At 40.0% G+C, this 19,368-nt stretch overlaps 1 protein-coding gene across 3 annotated transcripts in view; it reads right to left on the reverse strand.

Annotated features, from left to right (window-relative positions):
- FAF1 (Fas associated factor 1) overlaps nucleotides 1-18,861 on the reverse strand; it is a 483,547-nt gene extending 464,686 nt beyond the window's left edge. Inside the window, exon 1 of one of the 3 annotated variants that reach the window (XM_087865864.1) lies at nucleotides 18,746-18,861. In XM_087865864.1, coding sequence (XP_087721990.1) covers nucleotides 18,746-18,793 — 48 coding nt within the window. In that variant the 5' untranslated portion in view covers nucleotides 18,794-18,861. Of the gene's footprint in view, nucleotides 1-15,944; nucleotides 16,438-18,745 lie in introns of those variants that run through there. The other 2 variants (XM_087865865.1, XM_045799577.2) reach the window with 2 other exon arrangements.
- Nucleotides 18,862-19,368: the final 507 nt, after the last annotated feature.

Raw genomic sequence — 19,368 nt, forward strand, 5'->3', positions numbered from 1 at the left:
TTTTCATCTTTTGATCCCTCTATTAGCCTCAGTAAATCCAAGGACACTAGAAATACTTTTTTTCTTTTTATGTTTCACAAAGCTACAAGAGCATGAAGGAATCAAAAAGTAACTGGATGCAGCTTTGATTTTTTTAAAAGACAACCTTATAAAGTGCAGTACTTACTAATTTTTTCCACTACTGTAATCATGATAGAGGAAAGGAAACTTGTTCCCCAATGGGAAGAGGATGGAGATGACCCAAAGAAAAAAAGCCACGTCCTTACAATTTCCTTGAAATTTCATTTTCTCTTTAAAATTCATGCAAATTTTATATTTACTTCATAGTAATTATTTTTAATTTTAAAAAAACACATTTCTTTTTAAGTTATTCTAGTAAATTGATGCTATAAGACATTGATATTTAGTCTATAACTTTTGAGTACTCCCTAGCATACCCATTTGAGAAATGTACATGTATAAGATCACAGACTTGACTTTGGAGTAGAGCAGACCTGAGTTCCAAACCCAGCCTTGTTATGACTACCTGTCATTAGATAATTACTTAACCTCCTTACATGCCTCCACTTACTCATCTTTAAAATGGGTATAGTAATAATGGCTATCACAAATTAAATGGTATATACCAATTAGATTGGACAATGCAGATAAAACACTTATAATACAGGCCAAAGTAATGCTAAGCAACGTTAGTATAATTATAATTACCATCTCCAAAATCAATCTGTATAATAAAGGATTGCCTAGTTTACAGGGTGGTTTAAGAACTGTGAAGGATCTAATATTTTACTCACTTGCAAGTTAACAATTTAGCATGTTACAACTTCATGAATGAGAGAGGAAGACACAAGACTCCTGGTCAAGAATTAAGTATTTATTACTCACAACAACAAGCAGTAGCCAGAGTATCAGCATTTTCTTGCATGGGTTCCCAAGCCTCATTTGCCACAGGGTCATACAGAGTGGGCCAGGTAACACCTGCTCATGCACTACAGGACTGCACTACAGAAGAGGAACCCTGAATCTCTTTTAATGGACAGTAAGTATGCCCACCCTTTGCTTTAGGGAGAAAGTATCTTCCCAGACTGTAAGCAAAGTTGCCCTTTGGTCTGGAAGGAGACATTATCTAGGCTGGTCACAATAAAACACCCTTGAAAAGACAGGCTAGAACAATCAACTGTCTCTATTCGTAAGATGTGCTGAAATATGAGACAAGGAATTGTCTCTCTCACTTCTAAACCATCTTGGCTACTGACAAAGTTTCTCATGAGTGTAAGATTCCAATGACCACTCTGATTAATCTGACTGACAAGGCACTGGGACTAAATCCATTAAATTTGTTTCATACAGCATTTAATTAAATCAGCTATCAATAGGCAGTAGGATGAGGCCAACCTTCAGAACTGATTTCAACCATGTTCCTCAGAGCCCCACCCCCAAATAAGTAGAAGAAATCCCATAAAACATCAGGGTCTACCTCAGAAAGTCTGGTGGCTTTGTCCCTAAAGTTCTGTATTAACCTTTCCACTTGGCCCAAGGCATTAATCCAGGAACAATAGGATGTATTAACAATTATACAGACTCTGCTTCAGCCTACAAGAGCAATTTTATCATCTAACAATGCTGGTCAGTGAGTTGAGGCTAATCGGAATGCTTTCCAGGGCCAAGGTGTGTCACTGATCAGGTCAACTAAAAAGTCAGGAACAAATTCTGAACCACCTATTCTAATTCAATAACTTCCCTCATGGAGGAACTGTCTACAGGATGCACATAAATAACAAACTCTGGGAAGCTTCCCCAAAAAATCAAGGATAATCTCATGTTGGAGAGATCTCCACAGTCCACTGAAGGCTCTAAGATCTACTAGTGGTGTTCTGTTAAACACTCAAAGGTGAAAGAGTCCACATTTTTAGGAGGACCTACATCAACCTGGGAGACACAGTCAACCTGTGTCCCAACATGGCCTCCCAGCCAGATGGCAGCCCTAGAGTTCCCAAATTCAGTTTGAATAATTGAGTCTAGTCCTTGTTTACAAAGGACTGAAAGAAGGCAGTCATTCCAAACTGTTCCAATTGTCCAGTCCACCAATAATCTGCCCCACAGAGTACCTGAGTGAAGGCTACGGAAGACATGTGGGTAGGCATGAGGAAGTAACGACAGATGTTTTGCATGGAGGGTATAGGAGCTGGGGCAACCCTTGCTGTTTCCAATAGATTTCTCAGTAAAATTAAAGGAAATGACAATCAAACGGTGATCAGAGCTGAGCAGTCTAATGGGAGGATGGCAGACCCAGCAGTTGATTAAATTTAATGTGCCTGTAACAGTTTGGAAGAGCAGCACCAGGATGTTTTTCTTCATAAGGAAAGCTTCAAGCATGGTTCTAAATGTCTCTCCCCTCCCCAAAGCTTCTTCTGGGGTCTAAGGTATTCCTTCCTAGATGTCAAGACTGTTGACTTTCCCTCCACTGCCACAAAATCAGTATGTTCCATTCCAGCGCTATAATTTCATCTTTTTTCCAATCTTCTTCTACTGATACTTAGGCCTTTTCCCCAGAAATGTCAGGTGTGAGACAAGCAAGGGAATTTTTAATAAACCTACAGAAAACCATTTATGGTCCCCACTGACCCACATGGGCCACTGTAGGGGAACTCAGCAAGCAGTGTTCTCAACCAGTGGTCATTATCCTTATGATCTAGACCATGTCAAACCAATATGAGAACCCAGGTGGCAAAACGAGAATAAAGTTTGAATCCCTACACCACTTTTTGTTGAACTGCCACATAAAAGGTGTACCAACAGGGGTGCCTGGGTGGCTCAGTCAGTTAGGCCTCTGCCTTCCACTCAGGTCATGATCCCAGGGTCCTGGGATACTGTCCCACATGGGGCTCCCTGCTCAGCAGGGGTCTGTTCCTCCCTTTCCCCCTGCCCCTCCCCTGGCTTGTGCGTTCTCTTTCTCTCTCTCTCTCTCTCTCTCTCCCCCCTCCCGCTCGCTCTCTCAAATAAATAAAATCTTTTTTAAAAAAGGTGTACCAACACGCTGGCCCTGTGCTGCAGCTAGGAGAAAAAAAGAAGCTGCATGCCCAGAAATAGTCTGGATAGAATCTGAATTTCAAGGGATGCCTAGGGTGGCACAGCCAATTAAGTATCCAGCTCTTGGTTTCAGCTCAGGGTGTGATCTCAGAGTCCTGAGACTGAGCCCCGCATTGGGCTCTGTGCTCCACACGGAGTCTGCTTGGGGTTCTCTCTTCCTCTGCCCCTCTGCCCTCTCTCTCTCCCTTTCTCCCTCTCTCAAATAAAAAAATTTAAAAAAAAATCCGAATTTTCAAAACAGGGCTATATAACCTCCAACCCCTTCCATCCCGATCACTGGGTCATGAAGTGACCAAGATGAGATGACCCCTTTCTGGGCATGGCTGCATTCAGTGGCCTAAGTGACTTACTAGGAAAAAGATGTTTCAAAGTTCAACATTTATCCACATACCAGATGCCTGTGGATGGTAGGGAGCATGAAGGTTCCCTCGAGTATCTTGATTATCAAGCTCACTGTTGAGTGGCTTTTGAGACAAAAAGTGCACCACTATCAGACTGCAAATGGTCCAGAAAGCCCAAAAGCATAACACAGATTAGTTTCACAGGCTAAAATGGTGTGGCCAGTCAGCTAATTAGACTAGAACAGCAACACCAAACCAGAAAAAGTATCAACAGCAGTGAGGCAGCACTGATACTTTATGAATGGGAGGTCAAAGATCCAATGTATTAAATTTGTTAAAAGCAAGCCGAGGCCACATCCCATGAAATGTGACTTCTCTCATTATGTGACAAGCAGGTCAATTTTTGGCAGAAATCACAAGTATAGCAATGCTACCTTCTGCATCAGAAACACAGTCCTTAAGTCTACACCCAGTTTATGATAGCCGATGTGTTATCACATCTAATATGATGGATGGATCCAGACAACAATGATGGCTTTGGGCAATGCAGACTCAGTCAGAAGCTTGATTCCAGTGGGCTTCATTAGAGAACAGGCCCTTATTGTGGGCATCTACATGAGTGATCCAGACAGTTTGATCGGCAGCTATAATTTGTTTCCATAGTTCACAGCTTCAAAGAGAGCTATCTTTAATCTGCCAGTCTATAGTTTCCAAGTGGCGGACCAAATAGCTAGGCCACTGGCAACAGGCCAAGGGGCAGTAGAAATACAAATTTCATGAAGGAGAATACTGGCCAGAGCTATAAGAACAGCCTTGAATTCTATCCACTGAGCAAAGCAATTACATCCACTATCTGTCTGTTCATAGCTGGCGCAGAGGCTTAACAGCCCCCGAAGACAAGCAGACACAATCAGTTTTGGCTTGGGTGAACCACTGGTGAACCAGGCCCAGGTTTAGGGAATCCTCTATGAATTGAGGACCCCACTGAGTCAGTGGCTTTGCTTTAGACAGTGAAGTAGGGAATAAAGATTCCTCCAAAGGAAGGACTGAACCGTAAGACGTTATGAACCTCCATCCTCTCATCTCTCAGACAAACCAGCGGAAGTTCTAACAATTTTGCTTTGTGCCCACAGAGGTTGCAAATTTGCCTCCTTTCACACTCGAGTGTAGGTGTACACAGGTCTGTAAATGTTGTCTAAAAGAGGCAGAACCTTCTGCCCAGCCAAGACAAATCTTAGGACTAGTTTTACACTGGGGGACGTCTGACTCTGAATCTAACTGACAGATTGGTGAAAAAAATTCCATCTATCAGAGAGGATATTTGAGGGTTGTTAAGAGTTAGCAACAACCAGAGGAATGTTCAGGCTGTCTTTGAACCTACTTCCTGGTATTCAAACTGCAACCACCTCCCTAAATCTTCCTCATTAACAGGCAATAAAGTAGAGAACCACTTGACAATTTGGTCAACGTGTTCAACATCAATTCCCATTCCCTCAAATTCTGTTAACCAGCCCATGAGGCCTTCATCCTTCCTCTTCCAAAAAACCATGTGTCTATCAACATACTATCCTTGTTAACAAAACTGTTAAAGCAGTGAAAGATCTGGTATTTTTTACCCTACTTGTAAGCTAACAAGTTAGCATGCCAGTTTCATGGATGCTGGCAGAAGACCTAGACTCCTGGGTTAGAGACAATGAACTTTGTGATTCATGACAATATTCACAGTCAGGATACCAGCATTTTCTTCTGTAGTTCCCCAGTCCCACTTCCCACAGTGCAACACAAAGTAGACCATGTGATACCAACACATGCAATGGACTGCATTAGAAGAGGAACCCAGAGCCTAGAGAACCCCAATCTCTCAAAATGCAAAGGGATGCATGCCTACCCTTTGCTCCAAAGGGAGACACTACCTCTATCTTCCAAGGCAACTCACTATACAAATATCCTTGAAAAGAGACCAGAAACAAAAGCAGTCAGTGTCTCTGATCACAAGACATACAGAAACCATGGAGAACTGTATTAATGGATCCCCATAGAGTCACTGTAGAATTTAGCTGTTAAGAGCCCAGCACAGTACAAGGCACATACAAAACAATCAAAAGCTAGATGCTAATTTTATTATTTCTCCCCCATTAAACCTAAAATAGGAATGCTCAATTGTGTCTCCACCTCACTTTACTACATAGCTAAAATTATATTAAAAAAAAAAAGTTCAGCCACTACTTTTCCCTTGGGAGAAAGAAGATGGGCAGCCAAGAGGGCACAAGACACAAAGCTTTCCTCTCACTAACACTATACTACTATAGCTCAATCATTAAAGAGTCCAGGAAACCAAGGTAAAATGGAGAAGAAAAAAAAAACCAGGTGCCTAGAACCTAACTCTAAGGCCATTAAGGTACACATAACCTGCAAACATTTCTGCTTTTCTTACCACAACTTGACATCTCATCCTTTCTCCCTCAATTATGCCTCTATAATCACAAGTAAGTATAAAGACAGGTACAATTATTCTGTTAAAGTTGCCAAACTGCTGCTTCTTTTTTTAAGATTTATTCATTTGAGAGAAAGAGAAAGCACGAGTAGGGGAAGGGGCAGAGGGAAAAAGAGGGAGAGGGAGAAGCAGACGCCCTGACAAGCTCTTGACGTGGGGCTCAATCCCAGGACCCTGGGATCATGACCTGAGCCAAAGGCAGATACTTAACTGGCTGAGTCACCCAGGCGCCCCTGCCAAACTGCCTCTTAAAATTGTCTCAAACTCACCTTAAAGCCAATGACTAATGATTTAACACAGTGAACAATTTTGATTTGAAATTTAAATTTTTTTTAAAGATTTTATTTATTTATTTGACAGAGAGAGGGAACAAGCAGGGAGAGCGGCAGGCGGAGGGAGAGGGAGAAACAGGCTCCCCACTGAGCAGGGAGTCCGACAAAGGGCTGGATCCCAAGACCCTGAGATCATGACCCAAGCGGAAGGCAGATGCTTAACCGACTGAGCCACCCAGGCACCCCGTGGAATTTAAATTTCTACCTTAAAAAAGTTGAAAGTGAAACCAAAATCAAGAAGAGTGACTGACACAGAGCAATTCAAATTTCCTGAAGTTATTGACCTCCAGCCCTATATTTTGCCACATTACCTTACTGAGCCCTCTATAAAAGCTAAATGAGAAGGGAGGTGTTTTGTACTTCTCTATGAATTGGTCACTTTAAAGTTATAACCCTCAGTTCAATAAAATAGCCCAATTTTTATTCTCTCAATGACAGATTTTATTATTCAAAATAATATGTCAACAAATGGGAGATGCTTAAAAATACAGCTGACCCTTGAAAACTATACATTTTAACTGCGTGGGTCCACTTACACTGGGATTTTTTTTCAATACAGTACTGTATATGTATTTTCTCTTCTCTATAATTTTCTTAATAACATTTTCTCTAGCTTGCTTTATTGTAAAAATACAATATAAAACATATAACATATAAAATATGTGTTAATTGACTGTTTATGTTATTAGTAAGGCTTCCAGTCAACAACAGGCTGTTACAGGTTAAATTTGGGGGGGAGTCAAAATTATGTGTGGATTTTCAAATGTGCAGATTGGTGCCCCTAACCCCTGCATTGTTCAAGGGTCAACTATACATGCAAACTTACAATTCTACTCTATTCGTACCATAACAGCTAATAGTCATAATATTCCTTCAAAAAATATTCACTGAGAACCTCTTACAGATATTGTAGGAAAAGATGGTTAAGACCCAGGCAGTTATTTCTTTTTCCTAATGTTCACTCTGAGTAAACATGTAAAGTGATTACTGATAATCTGGCATATGACTCTAAAGAAGAGGGGCACCTGGGTGGTATAATCAGTTAAGTGTCTGACTCTAGGTTTTGGCTCAGGTCATTATCTCAGGGTCCTGGGATCGAGCTTGCATGGTGCTCTGTGCTCAACACAGAGCCTGCTTTAGATTCTCTCTCCCTCTGCCCCTCCAGCTCACGCACCCTCTCTCTAAAAATAAATATTTTTAAAATTTTTTTAAAGACTCAAAAGAAGAGAAACATACAAAAGATCCGTAAGACAAAATTATTAACCTTAAAACTGGGCACATGGTACTGATGTCATCAGCAAAAGGCAGCTGGTAGGTTTTGAAAGATAAATAAAAGTTTTCTAAAAAAAAAAAAAAAAAAAGTTTTCTAAAGGGCCACAAAAAATAAGGGTATAAAGATACAGAGCCTGGGGCGCCTGGCTGGCTCAGGTGGTGAAACATCCAACGCTTAATCTCAGGGTCATGAGTTCAAGCCCCGCACTGAGCATAGGGCATATAATAAAATACTCAATTTTCCTAAGGCATAAAAATGGAACAATACTTAAGACCACAAAATCAAAAAAATCACAGGAATAGATGCAACTTTTAAAGTCATCTATCTAGATCAGTTGTTCCCAAGTATAGATCTTGGATCAGCATCAGCACAACCTGGGAATCTGATACAAATGCATATTTTCAGGCCCCACTTAGAATCTACTCAATCAGAAACCTGGGGTGGGGCCCAGCAACCTATGGTTTAGCAAGCCTTCCAGGTTATTCTTATACAAATTCAAGTTTGAGAACCAGTAATTTAGATCAGGGTTTTTCAGCACTATGGACATTTTAGAGTGGATAAGTCTTCATTGTGAAGGGATGTCTTGTGTAGAATGTTTAGCAGCATTCCTGGCAGCTACCCACTAAATACCAGCAGCACCCCCCCAGCTGTAACAGCCAAAAATGTCTCTAAACATTGCCTAATGTCCCCTGGGGAACAGAAATCACCCACAGTTGAACACCACCAATCTAGATCAAGGATCAGCAAGCTTTCCTGTAAGGGGCAGGGTAAATATTTTAGGCTTTGCAGGCGTGTAATCAACTACTCAACTTTTGCTATTGAGGGCAAAAGTGGCAAGAGACAATATGTAAACAAACATGCAAGACTGTCTTCCAATAAGACTTAACTGACAAAAAAAGTGGTAGTTTGGCCCTCAGTATGTAGTTTGCTGATCCCTAATCCAGATGAATTACCTAAATTATAAAGTATAACTGAATGTCCTCAAACCCTCCTGCGGCCAAGTGATTGTCCAGACTGTATATGAATACTTGATCTAGTCCAGTCCTGTTTTCAGGTACATATAACTCTAGACAAATCTCTATTTTATAGACCGAATAACTCAAAGCCAGAAAGGATAAATGACTTGCTCAGAGAACCAGAACCGAAACAAAACAAACAAAAAAACAAAGCAAAAAACTAGAGCTCTAGTCTGCCTAAGTGCAAAGTTCTAACTGCCTCCTATAGAGGTGTATAACCATATATTGTTCCTTGTGAAGCATTCAAATGTTCTAGCACTTTGCAGTTACTAAAACCTGCAAAGAGAAGTATTTGTCATGGTGGGGGGAGGGGATTTTGAAATAATTTTAGCTTAAAAGCCCAAACAGTAAATATTTTAAGCCTGTGCACCATAAAGTCTCTGTCTCAACTACTCAATTCTGTCACTGCAGCAAGAAAGCAATCACAGACAATATGTAAATGAATAGCTATCACTGTATTCCAATAAATCTTTATGTATAAAAACAGGTAGACAGCTTATCGGGTATAGTTTCCTGACCCCTCATCTACAGAGTCCATAAACCCAGTCTGGCAAACAACAGGTATCAACCCAACCATGCTCAACAAATCTAAAGATCTTTCATTCCATGGCTTCTGACCACCTGTAAACTTAGAAGCATGGCAGTAGACTGGAATGAATGCTAGTCTAGTTACAATCCAAGTGCCAGGCTCTCCCTCCGTCCCTCCTTCCCTTCTGGCATGTTTGCTGTATGCTAGGTACTGTTAATTCATTTTGTATGTAAATCTTTTCATTTGGAGAAATTATTAATGGTGGGTCTTGTTTTCCTCTACAAATCCAAACCATCTGACACATTAAGCTAGAAAATAAACACCTCTTATGTATACCTGTATAAAATCTGTTTCAAACCAACCCATGAACTTCGACAAGTCACTTCCTTTTTCTGGCCTCAATTTCCACAAAAGGAAAAATGAGAAGCTAGAAATAGATGATCTCTGAAGTCCCTTGCAGAGAACACGTATATACCTTAAAATTATAAAAAATGAAAATAACTAAAAGTTATTGAACTCTTTCTATGCCAGACACCTGTTCTAATCACTTTACATGAAGTCATTTTTCATATGAGGAAACTGAGGCATGAGTAGTCAAAGATCACAAGATGTGCAAGTGGCAGTACTATGATTTAAATCCAAGCAATCTGACCTCAGAGTCCATGCTCTTAACCACTAACTACTAACCTTTATTCTACATGCCAAACCTTATTATCCCAATGACCAACAATCCAAACACAAACACAAAACGCCTTGTCCCTCTAATGAATAAAGAGGATAGTGGAGAAAGGAAAGAAAGGACAATAACAAGACTATTTTCAGCCATAGTACTCAATCTCTTGCCTAAGGAAATAAATATGATGTTCCATGGATACTTAGTTTGGTCCCTAAACCACAACATCACAAAGGTATACCTATCCGTGAGGACCAATACCCTTTCTACTTGCACAGTCTGTCAAACCAAAAAACAAAGAAGATTCACAGCTTCATTTAGAAGGAAGAAATGTTATGAAGGGACAGAAACTAATTTCAAGGGACTTAACTGGTAGTGTCATGGAAGAGTCCATGCTCCCAACAGAAGCTGACAGGCAAAAGAAAAAGAAGTCCCATAATCACAGTTCTAATATGAAAATGCATAAAGCAATTTAGGCAGCAAAAGTATTACTAGCTTGAAAGACCAGGAGAGGAAAACAAAGGCACAACTGTGTCATCCAGGAAACATAACTGAAAGTAACATCAAAATCAAAGCCAAATTAGAGAAGAAATAGACTCACTCTGTGACCGCTAGAACTAGGTTCAGAAAAAATATTTTTTTAGCAAGGCAGATAAGGTTTTGTTGCTTAAAAAAGAAAACGCTGTTAGTAAAAATTGTTCCTTTTTTTTCCTTGACTTAGTAAAGCTATGATCTATATCTCTATATTATACAGTAACAGAAATACAAATAGTAAAATATATGAGACCAATATGTGAGACTAACCTAAACAGGTATAGTAAATACCCTTATTGTTCCCAAAGAAAAATTATATTATAAAAAATATACCTTAGAGGAAAAGAAATTAGCATTACAGTAACTGAAAGGTTAAGGGGGAAACAGGAATACTCATTTTTTTGTTCATATGGGTCCAAAATAACTAATATTATTGAAATTATTTGATAAAACTGCAACTCCATTTGGATAGCTGTTTTCACATCTTAAGCAAACCAAATATATGTCAAAAGTTTGTCTGATCAAATGATTTTTGCTCCCCACCTCAACCTTGAAAAGAAAAAAGGCAAAGAATTCTACAATTACAAATAGAACAAGATTTGGAACTTTCACCTGAATGCATCTCTTTGTTATAAAAAGACATTAAGGAAGGGGGGGAAAAACAGTCCTGATTCATCAATGCCTCCCTGTTTTTCAAACCCAGGAAATTCCTTTACACCCCCTCCTGGCTCTGGCCAGCCAGAACTGTAGGTGTACTACTCTATTCATTCCTTTACCAGTAACATACTATGCTAACACTATTTACATTTAAAACTGATTTTTTTTTTTTAAGATTTTATTTATTTGACAGAGAGAAAAAGAGAGAGAGCGCGCGCGCACGAGCAAGCACAAGCAGGGGGGAGCGGAAGGCAGAGGGAGAGGGAGAAGCAGGCTCCCCTGCAGAGAAGGGAGCCTGATGCAGGGCTCATTCCCAGGATGCCGGGATCATGACTAGAGCCAAAGGCAGTCACTTAACCAACTGAGCCACCCAGGCGCCCCTAAAACTGATTTTGTTAGACTATTCCAAACTATAAACTCATTGCTCAGAGTTAAATTTACAAATAACTGGTTAAACATGATGTTGTCATTGCCTCCATTCAAATTTTTGGTGGTGAGCCACTATGGATAACAGTACGGCTAGCAGTTTCTCAAAAAAATTGAAAACAGAAATACCATATGATCCAGTAATTCAACCTCTAGATATATACCTAAAAGAATTAAAAGCAGAGATTCAAACAAATAATTGTAGACCCATGTTCATAACAGCATTAATGATTCACAATACTCAAAACATGGAAGAAAGTGTCCATTGACAGATGAATGGGTAAACAAAATGTGGTTCAGCAGTCCCCTAATATCTGCAAGTTATGTCCTAAGACCCCCAACAGATGAGTGAAACCAAGGATAGTACCTAACCCTATGTATGTTTTTTCCTATAAAGACCTACCTATGATAAAGTTTAATTTGTAAATCCAGCACAGTAAGAGATTAACAATAACTATAATAAAATAGAATAATTTTAACAATACTGAATATTGCAATAAAAGTTATATGAATGTGGTCTCGCTCTCAAAATCTTACTGTGCTGTACTCACCCTTCTTTGGTGATGTGAGATGATAAAACGCCTACTTGTTGAGATGAAGTGAGGTGAATGACCTAGGCATTGTGATGTAGCATTAGGCTACTGCTGACCTTCTGATTATACATCAGGAAGATACCTACCTTTGGACCACAGTTGACCAAGGGTAACTGAAACCATGGAAAGCAAAACCACAGATAATGGGGGACTACTGTATATACATACTGTTTAAATAGTGGAATAGTATTCAGCCTTTTCAAAGATCGGCTAAGATCCGGCACGTTCAGGGTGGTATGGCCGCAGACAGTATTCAGCCTTTCAAAAAGGAAGGGAATTCTGACATACTACAACACGGATGAACGCTGGACACATCATGCTAAGTAAAATAAGCCAGTCACAAAAGGATAAGTACTGCGTGATTACCCTTATATAAGGTACCTAGAATATTCACATTCATAGACAGAAAATAGAATGGTGGTTGGCAGGAGCTGGAGAACAGAGAAAAATGGGAAGTTATTGTTTAAAGGTTAAAGTTTCACTTTTGCAAGATAAAAAGAGTTCTGGAGATAGACGGAGGTGATAGTTGCACCACAATGTGAATGTACTTGATGCCACTGAACTAGACACTTAAAAATGGCAAATAAAGTGAAGATGGCAAATTCTATGTTATGTGTATTTCACCACAATTTTTAAAAAATTTTAATTGAGGGGTGCCTGGGTGGCTTAGTCAGTTTAAGTGTCTGCCTTCAGCTCAGGTCCTGATCCTGGGATCCTGGGATCCAGCCTCAACTCAGACTCTGCTCAGCAGGGGAGTCTGCTTCTTCCTGTCTCTCTGCTCCTCCCTCAGCTCCCGCTCTCTTTCTCACCCACTCCCCCTCAAATAAATCAATAAAATCTTTTTAAAAAGGTTTTTAATTGAAAGCTATTCTTATGGGGGGGAGGGGGGAGAGCTTTTTGGGGACAATTTGCAATACATTTGCTTTGTAATGAGTTCACTGATCTACCAAATCCCAAACCTGTCTCCCTAAGTCTGAGGTGCAATCTTCCATCCACTACTTATCCGGTATAAGAAACCAAGTAATTTATTATTAAAATTACAATTGTAACTATTCCTTTACTGATCAGTTTTAACAGAAGTCCTTTCTCCATTGAGTTGAAATACTTAATATACAAAAATCTTTCTCAAAATTTTTCCAGGGTGCCTGGGTGGCTCAGTGGGTTGAGCGTGGGACTCGATTTCAGCTCAGGTCATGATATCAGGGTGGTGAGATCAAAGCCCGAGCTCCAGCTCCACTGCGGGCTCAGCAGGGAGTCAGCTTCTCTCCCTCTCCCTCGGCCCCTCCCCTCTCTCCACATAAGCACGCAAGAGCACACACCCACGTTCTCCCTCAAATAAATAAATAAATCTTAAAAAAAAAAAAAAACGTTTTTCCACATTTAGGCACTATATTTATAAGTACCTATTACCCAGCAATAATCAAAATCTGAAACTTATTTACTTTTAAAATCTGATCACATTTAAAAATCATGTCCCTTTCTCAAAAAAAGGAGCGAGAGGGGGCAAACCAAGAAGTGGACACTGAACTACAGAGAAAGGACTGGTAACTGGGGGGGGGGGGGGGCGTTAAATGGGTAATGGAGATTAAGGAGTGCAATTGTGATGAGTACTGGACATGGCATGGAAGTGTTGAATCACTCTATTGTACACCTGAAACTAATATGACACTGTATGTTAACTGACTGGAATTTAAATAAAAACTTTAAAAAAAAATCATGTCCTCTTCTATAAAAGCAGCACTGAGCTCTCAAAATTATTTTTAATTTCACAGTCATGTGTTCACTTTTGGGGAGAAACTGATTTGCAGAGTTACAAGCGAAACCAGCATCATCCAAGTATCTCCGTTACAAGACTTTAACTGCAATGTTTAAAATTACCTAGTTTCAGATAACTGGGTAAATGCTAATTTTTAAAAGTTAATCCTATAAAAAGTTTACACAATATTAAAAAATAGGGAGAATAATTGATTTTAAAAGTAAGTACACAAGAGCAAACTGATTTGGAATCATTTGTGAGAGGAATACAAGGTTCCTAAAAACACAAAAGGCTAATATACTTAATATGTGTATACTTTTTATTCTATATGTGTATTATTCTGTATGGGCATTATTCTGTACGTGTATTCTTTTTATTCATAAATATTTTATTTATGTGTACTTTTTATTCTACCAATAATATTCTTACCTACTTGACAATATGAAATAAACTTTCATCATCTGGCAAACATTGAGAATGCCATACCTTTTTCCCATTCTGTAAACAACTGTTCACATCAGTGCCATTGGTTTGAAGAGAAAAACAGCAGAATGTATGAATGTGATCAAAATAAAATCCCAAATGCTTGTCAGAAAATCTTACTTTGTCTTTGAGTACAAGAATCCTAAATTTCTTGTTCTTGGCCAATATAAAGTTCACAGTAAACATAATAATTGTCACAAATAAGAAAACAAGCAGTTACAAGTTGTCAGAGAAAGTAAAAAATTTGGTGAAATCAAAACAAAGTTACAATTACCTTAAAGCTTTTAGTGAGGTAAACTATGATTATTGTTGTCTAAAACGATTTCCATAAAGCAATTTTTAAAACAGGATAAAATAGTCCTAGAAACAGAGTCCTTTTTCATATGACCACATCCCACATTAGATAAAAGACTGGAGAATGAGAAAAAGAATAAAAGACTTAGGCAAAAAAAACAAAAAACAAAAAAACAAAAATCTCAGGCCAATCTTAATCCTACAAAACACCAAAATCTTCAGTCAACTTTTATTTCCAGAACACTTCTTTCTGAGTTTGGAAGTTATGGTATAATCAAATGCAGATATATCCATATTCCCAATAATCAGATACCCCTACTGGGTAAGATGAGGAGCAAACTCTGGAAATGACCATCACAATATTAAGTTATAAAATAAGGAAAATCAAAGAAAGAGGGAGAAGAGAAGCCAAACAAAATCTCAGTAAGAAAAACTGTCACCTACTATGCTAGTGCTAGACCATGTGCAATGAGGACAGTGTTTACAGAGAGAAAAGACTGCCTATACATAACAGTAGCTTCTAAGTTAATGCCAAAATCAATGGTTAAAAATATCTCACTACAATATCTTCTTCATCAAATATCAAAAAGCAAAGATGGTGTGCACAGGGTATTAGTCCTAACGCCAAGTCTTTCATGATGGGATACAACTCTACTTTCAAAGGCCCTTCTTAAGATACTCATATATTAGTTTAACTACAGCTGGGCTAAGTAAAGGAATAACCTTTCCTTATCCGTTAAATTATTCCTGGAGTTAGGACACACACCAAGCAATTCAAATCTGTAGGGGAAGGGAATCCGCAAATATGTAATTTATTAAGCTTATGAATTCACCGAGGATACTTTGGTATATACAGTCTATTTGCCGCCTCCTCATCTTCATACCCTCCAAAGATTCCAATAAGGCAAAGTCTCGATGTTTATTTCTCCTTGAAAAAGACCATACCCTCACCACTACCTTCACCACCTCCTCCTCCTCGTTCTTTTTTACTCACCCCTTAATACAATACACCACACCCACAACACCAGACTCTCCACCCCCACGCTCCATACAGCACACTCTCAAGGAACAACCCAAAACTCCTGACCCAAAAAAACCATACTTTAAGCCCCACTTAATACCCCCAAATTCTATCCATTCTCCACATAATACTGGAAACACTACACAGTCCACACACATACACTAAACCAAGTATCATAACACCCCCTCACCCTGCAAATCCGTACATAACAAATTCTACACACCCAACCCAGTTTATGAATTGCACGTTCCCGAATGGCTCAACACACACACGCACCCGCGCGCGCGCGCGTACCCGCGCGCCACGTACCGTATAAAAGCCCAAACCACACACCACCGCAATGCTCTAACAAACCCTGAGAAGAGGCAACCCTTCAGGCACCGGGAACCCACGAGGCTGGAAGTGGAAGAGGAACGGGGCCATAGACTTCACCTGAAAATCCGCCAGGATCATCTCCCGGTCCATGTTGGACGCCATGGCGGCCGCCGAGTTCCGCGGCTCCGGGAGCGAAGCGCGCACCTGGGAGAGAAACGGCGCCTCCTGCGGCCGTCGCCGCCGCCGCCGCCGCCGCCGGGCGCCGAGGGGCTGGCGGGCTAGCCGGCGGGCGGACCGGCGGGCCGGCGGGCGGGGCAGCGCGGGAGGCTAGGCGCTCATGCACTCGGTAACCTTCAGGCGCCCGGGCCGCCCGCCTGCGCCCCGCGGAGCCCGCGCCGCAGCCGCCCTGATAGGGAGGTTGGTCTGGATGGGGATCCGGTCTTCCTGTTGCTGGCCAGGATGAGGGCAGGTTACGACAGCGCGCAACCGGCTCCCTTCAGCAGCGGCTAGACCGGCGGGGGCGGGGAAACCAAGCGAACAAGCAGGCGGGCGAACCCCACGGCCGCCTCCGCCTCCTCCGCTTCCTCCCTGGCCGCCGCCTCCGCCCCTGGTTGGCCGGCGCCAAGGCTGTCGCACATTTTGCCTGTCATCGAGGTCGCAAAGCGCCGCTTTGCGGCTGCCACGTGACTGCCTTCCTGTCAAGCGCTGGGCTCGCGACTACCGGGCGGGGACCCGCGTGCCGCTGGCGGGGTCCCCAACTTGCAACTGCGGGAGCTAGTAGTCCCGCAACAGGTTATTCCGGTTTGGAATTAAGCAAAGGCCTCAGGGTACTGCCTCCTCCGGGCTGGGGCGTGAATCAGCTTCTAAGCCTTAGGAGGTTACGTAGTCACATAAATACACTTCAAGCCCCACAAACCAATTCAACACAACCCCTTTTACAAACAGCATTTCATAAATGTACATTTTATCTAACAACGTCTCACCAAAATACAACTTCATATACGGTCTTTTAGGCTCAACCTCACTACCAAAACCTGTTTACACACTGTCACACTCAATACCAAGCCCCCTGACTCATGCACCCTCAAACTCTCGATAACACATAGGTAAACAGACTCCCAAGATCGACGTGGGGGAACATGGAAGCTAAGAAAAGTGAGACTATCGGTACCAAGAAAAAGATGACGAGCATTTTAAAACTTTTCTATTCCTACAGCATAACATTTATTTTTTAGACCTAAGGCAACATCCTACAAAAGGGGAAAACTTGAGTCCAGCTTTGAATATAGTTAATTTAAAATACTTCCATAAGTGAAGAAATTATATTTCTCCTTTATAATACCAGTTACTAAAAGTTTCAATTTATGGTCAGAAATTGAACGGCTTTGAGACAAGAATAGTCGAAGACTATGTAATGAAGTGTGACAATTTGTAATTGTCATCCTCACTGGAGGAAAAGTGACAGTGGGAAATGTTTAACTTTGACTTGGGAAATTATCATCTTCTGGACTGTAATAGAGCAATGACTTGCCTTGGAAAGTACATTAAACCCTGAAAGTGTGAAGTAAGATTGCTGATTTTGTGCTGTAAAGTAGATGCTAGTGATATCACCATATAGACCAAGGCCTAGATCTTTGTATTCCCTGAAGTCAAAGAAGAGCCCTAGGGTATTCTAAAGATCTAGGTTCATCCTATGTTTTCTTCAATGAAAATAGTCTGTCCTACAACTCTCATGCAATAATCTGTATTTAGACCAGAATTAGCTAGATAAGGAATAGAACTCTCCATAGTCACAAGAATTGAGTGTCTTTTTTAATTGCTATCCCATAGAAAGTAATTCCAAAATATAGTACAAATGTGAATCATGAGATGAAACACAGTACCAGCAATTTAAGTGTGGAAATTCAGTTGCCCCATTCATATATGTCATTCTCAGAACAAGGTGGGTGAATAATTGTCTCTAGTTACATGGCCAGGATTAATGCAGCCCTGAAAAGTTAAAGGTTTTCTCTGTCATGATGTGTGTATACTGCAGAACCCATTCAAATCCAGTGCTGGTCCCTTTCTCCCTCCCTTCTGTCCATCTGGAAATTAAAACACTGTGGTAATGTGAAAAGATGGGAAGAATACCCTACACATTCAGGTATATGGATTCCAGTACTGCTTTTCCAACTGATTAGCTGGGGGAACTTAGATGGGTCACTTAGTATCTTTGACTTCATCTTCTGATATGACTGTTTCAGGTGATGAGAAAACAAACATGAAAATGCGTGGAAAATAAAATAATTTACAAAACAACATTTTTACAAGAAATTTCATAGTTAGCATTACTAGGTTTCAGTTCTAATTCTGCCCCTTAACAAAAAAATTCTGAGTCTCAATTTCTTTATCACTAAAATGGGGCTTATAAAACTTATAGAGTAATTATGAACATTGAGTGATAAAATGCTTGTGAAAACTCTTCAGAAACCTTAAAGCTCTCCAAACATATTAGTTGCTACTACTCTATATACCAACTCCTAAATGCTTTTCTCAAGGCTACTGCTTTCATAAAACAAGCAAACAAGGATTCTTTTCCTTTCCAATCACTGCTTTTACCATCTTTACAACAAAATTTAATGCTCTGGGGAGTTCTTTGAGATTATAAGCCATTTCATTCAGTATGTTTTTATATTCACCATAGTTCATATAGAGCAAAGTATTGGGCATATAATAACAAACCCTACTTTTGAATTTATTAACTTTTATTGGATGTCTAGTATGTACAGGTATTTTACACATCTTATCTCATTCTTACAACAACGATTTTACAGAATAAAAAACTGCTCTGAGAGGTTAAGAATTTGCCTAAAGTCATGCTACAAAATGACAGGCCTAGTATTCAAGGCTAGGTCAAAACTAGTGCTCTTTCCACTTACCCTGTTGCATCCCTGCAATTCACCCTCCATGTTGCAAAGTTTGTACATTTCCTGAAGAGACTGATTCTTCCCTATGACCTAACTATTCATGGTTGGGTACCCAGCATCCAAGGTGATGGTCCACTGCAGAGAAAGAAATGAAAGAAAAATAAATATTGAATTAAAAAATAATTCATTTTCATTTCCCCTGAATTTTCTTAGAAACAATTTCATTTCAGTGTCACAAACTGAGAGAATAAAAATGTATAGAGATTCTCTGTACATAAGCATGAGCAAAGGAAAATAATTTTAATCCATTCTCATTGTTAATCTACTACATTAACTCATGGAACAGCCTAATTCAAATATAGACCTTTTTCTAGAATCTTCATGTTCTTTGATCTTACCATTACTGTTTGAAAAAGAACTTTTATTTCATCTTTCTTTCAAATATATGTGATAGTTATTTTGCTGAATTTTCATTTGACATGACTTTATATTTATTTACCTTTTATCTAGCTTCCTCTATTGTTACCATCTTAAATAACCATGGTACAGCTATCAAAACTAAGAAATTAACATTGGTATAATACTATTAATCAAATTCTAGAGACTATTTGCATTTTTAAAATTTATTTTAGAGA

The sequence above is a fragment of the Ursus americanus genome, chromosome 12 (assembly GCF_024610735.1).
Source record: "Ursus americanus isolate L20-20 chromosome 12, mUrsAme1.1.p, whole genome shotgun sequence".
In the NCBI taxonomy this organism is placed as follows: Eukaryota; Metazoa; Chordata; class Mammalia; order Carnivora; family Ursidae; genus Ursus; species Ursus americanus.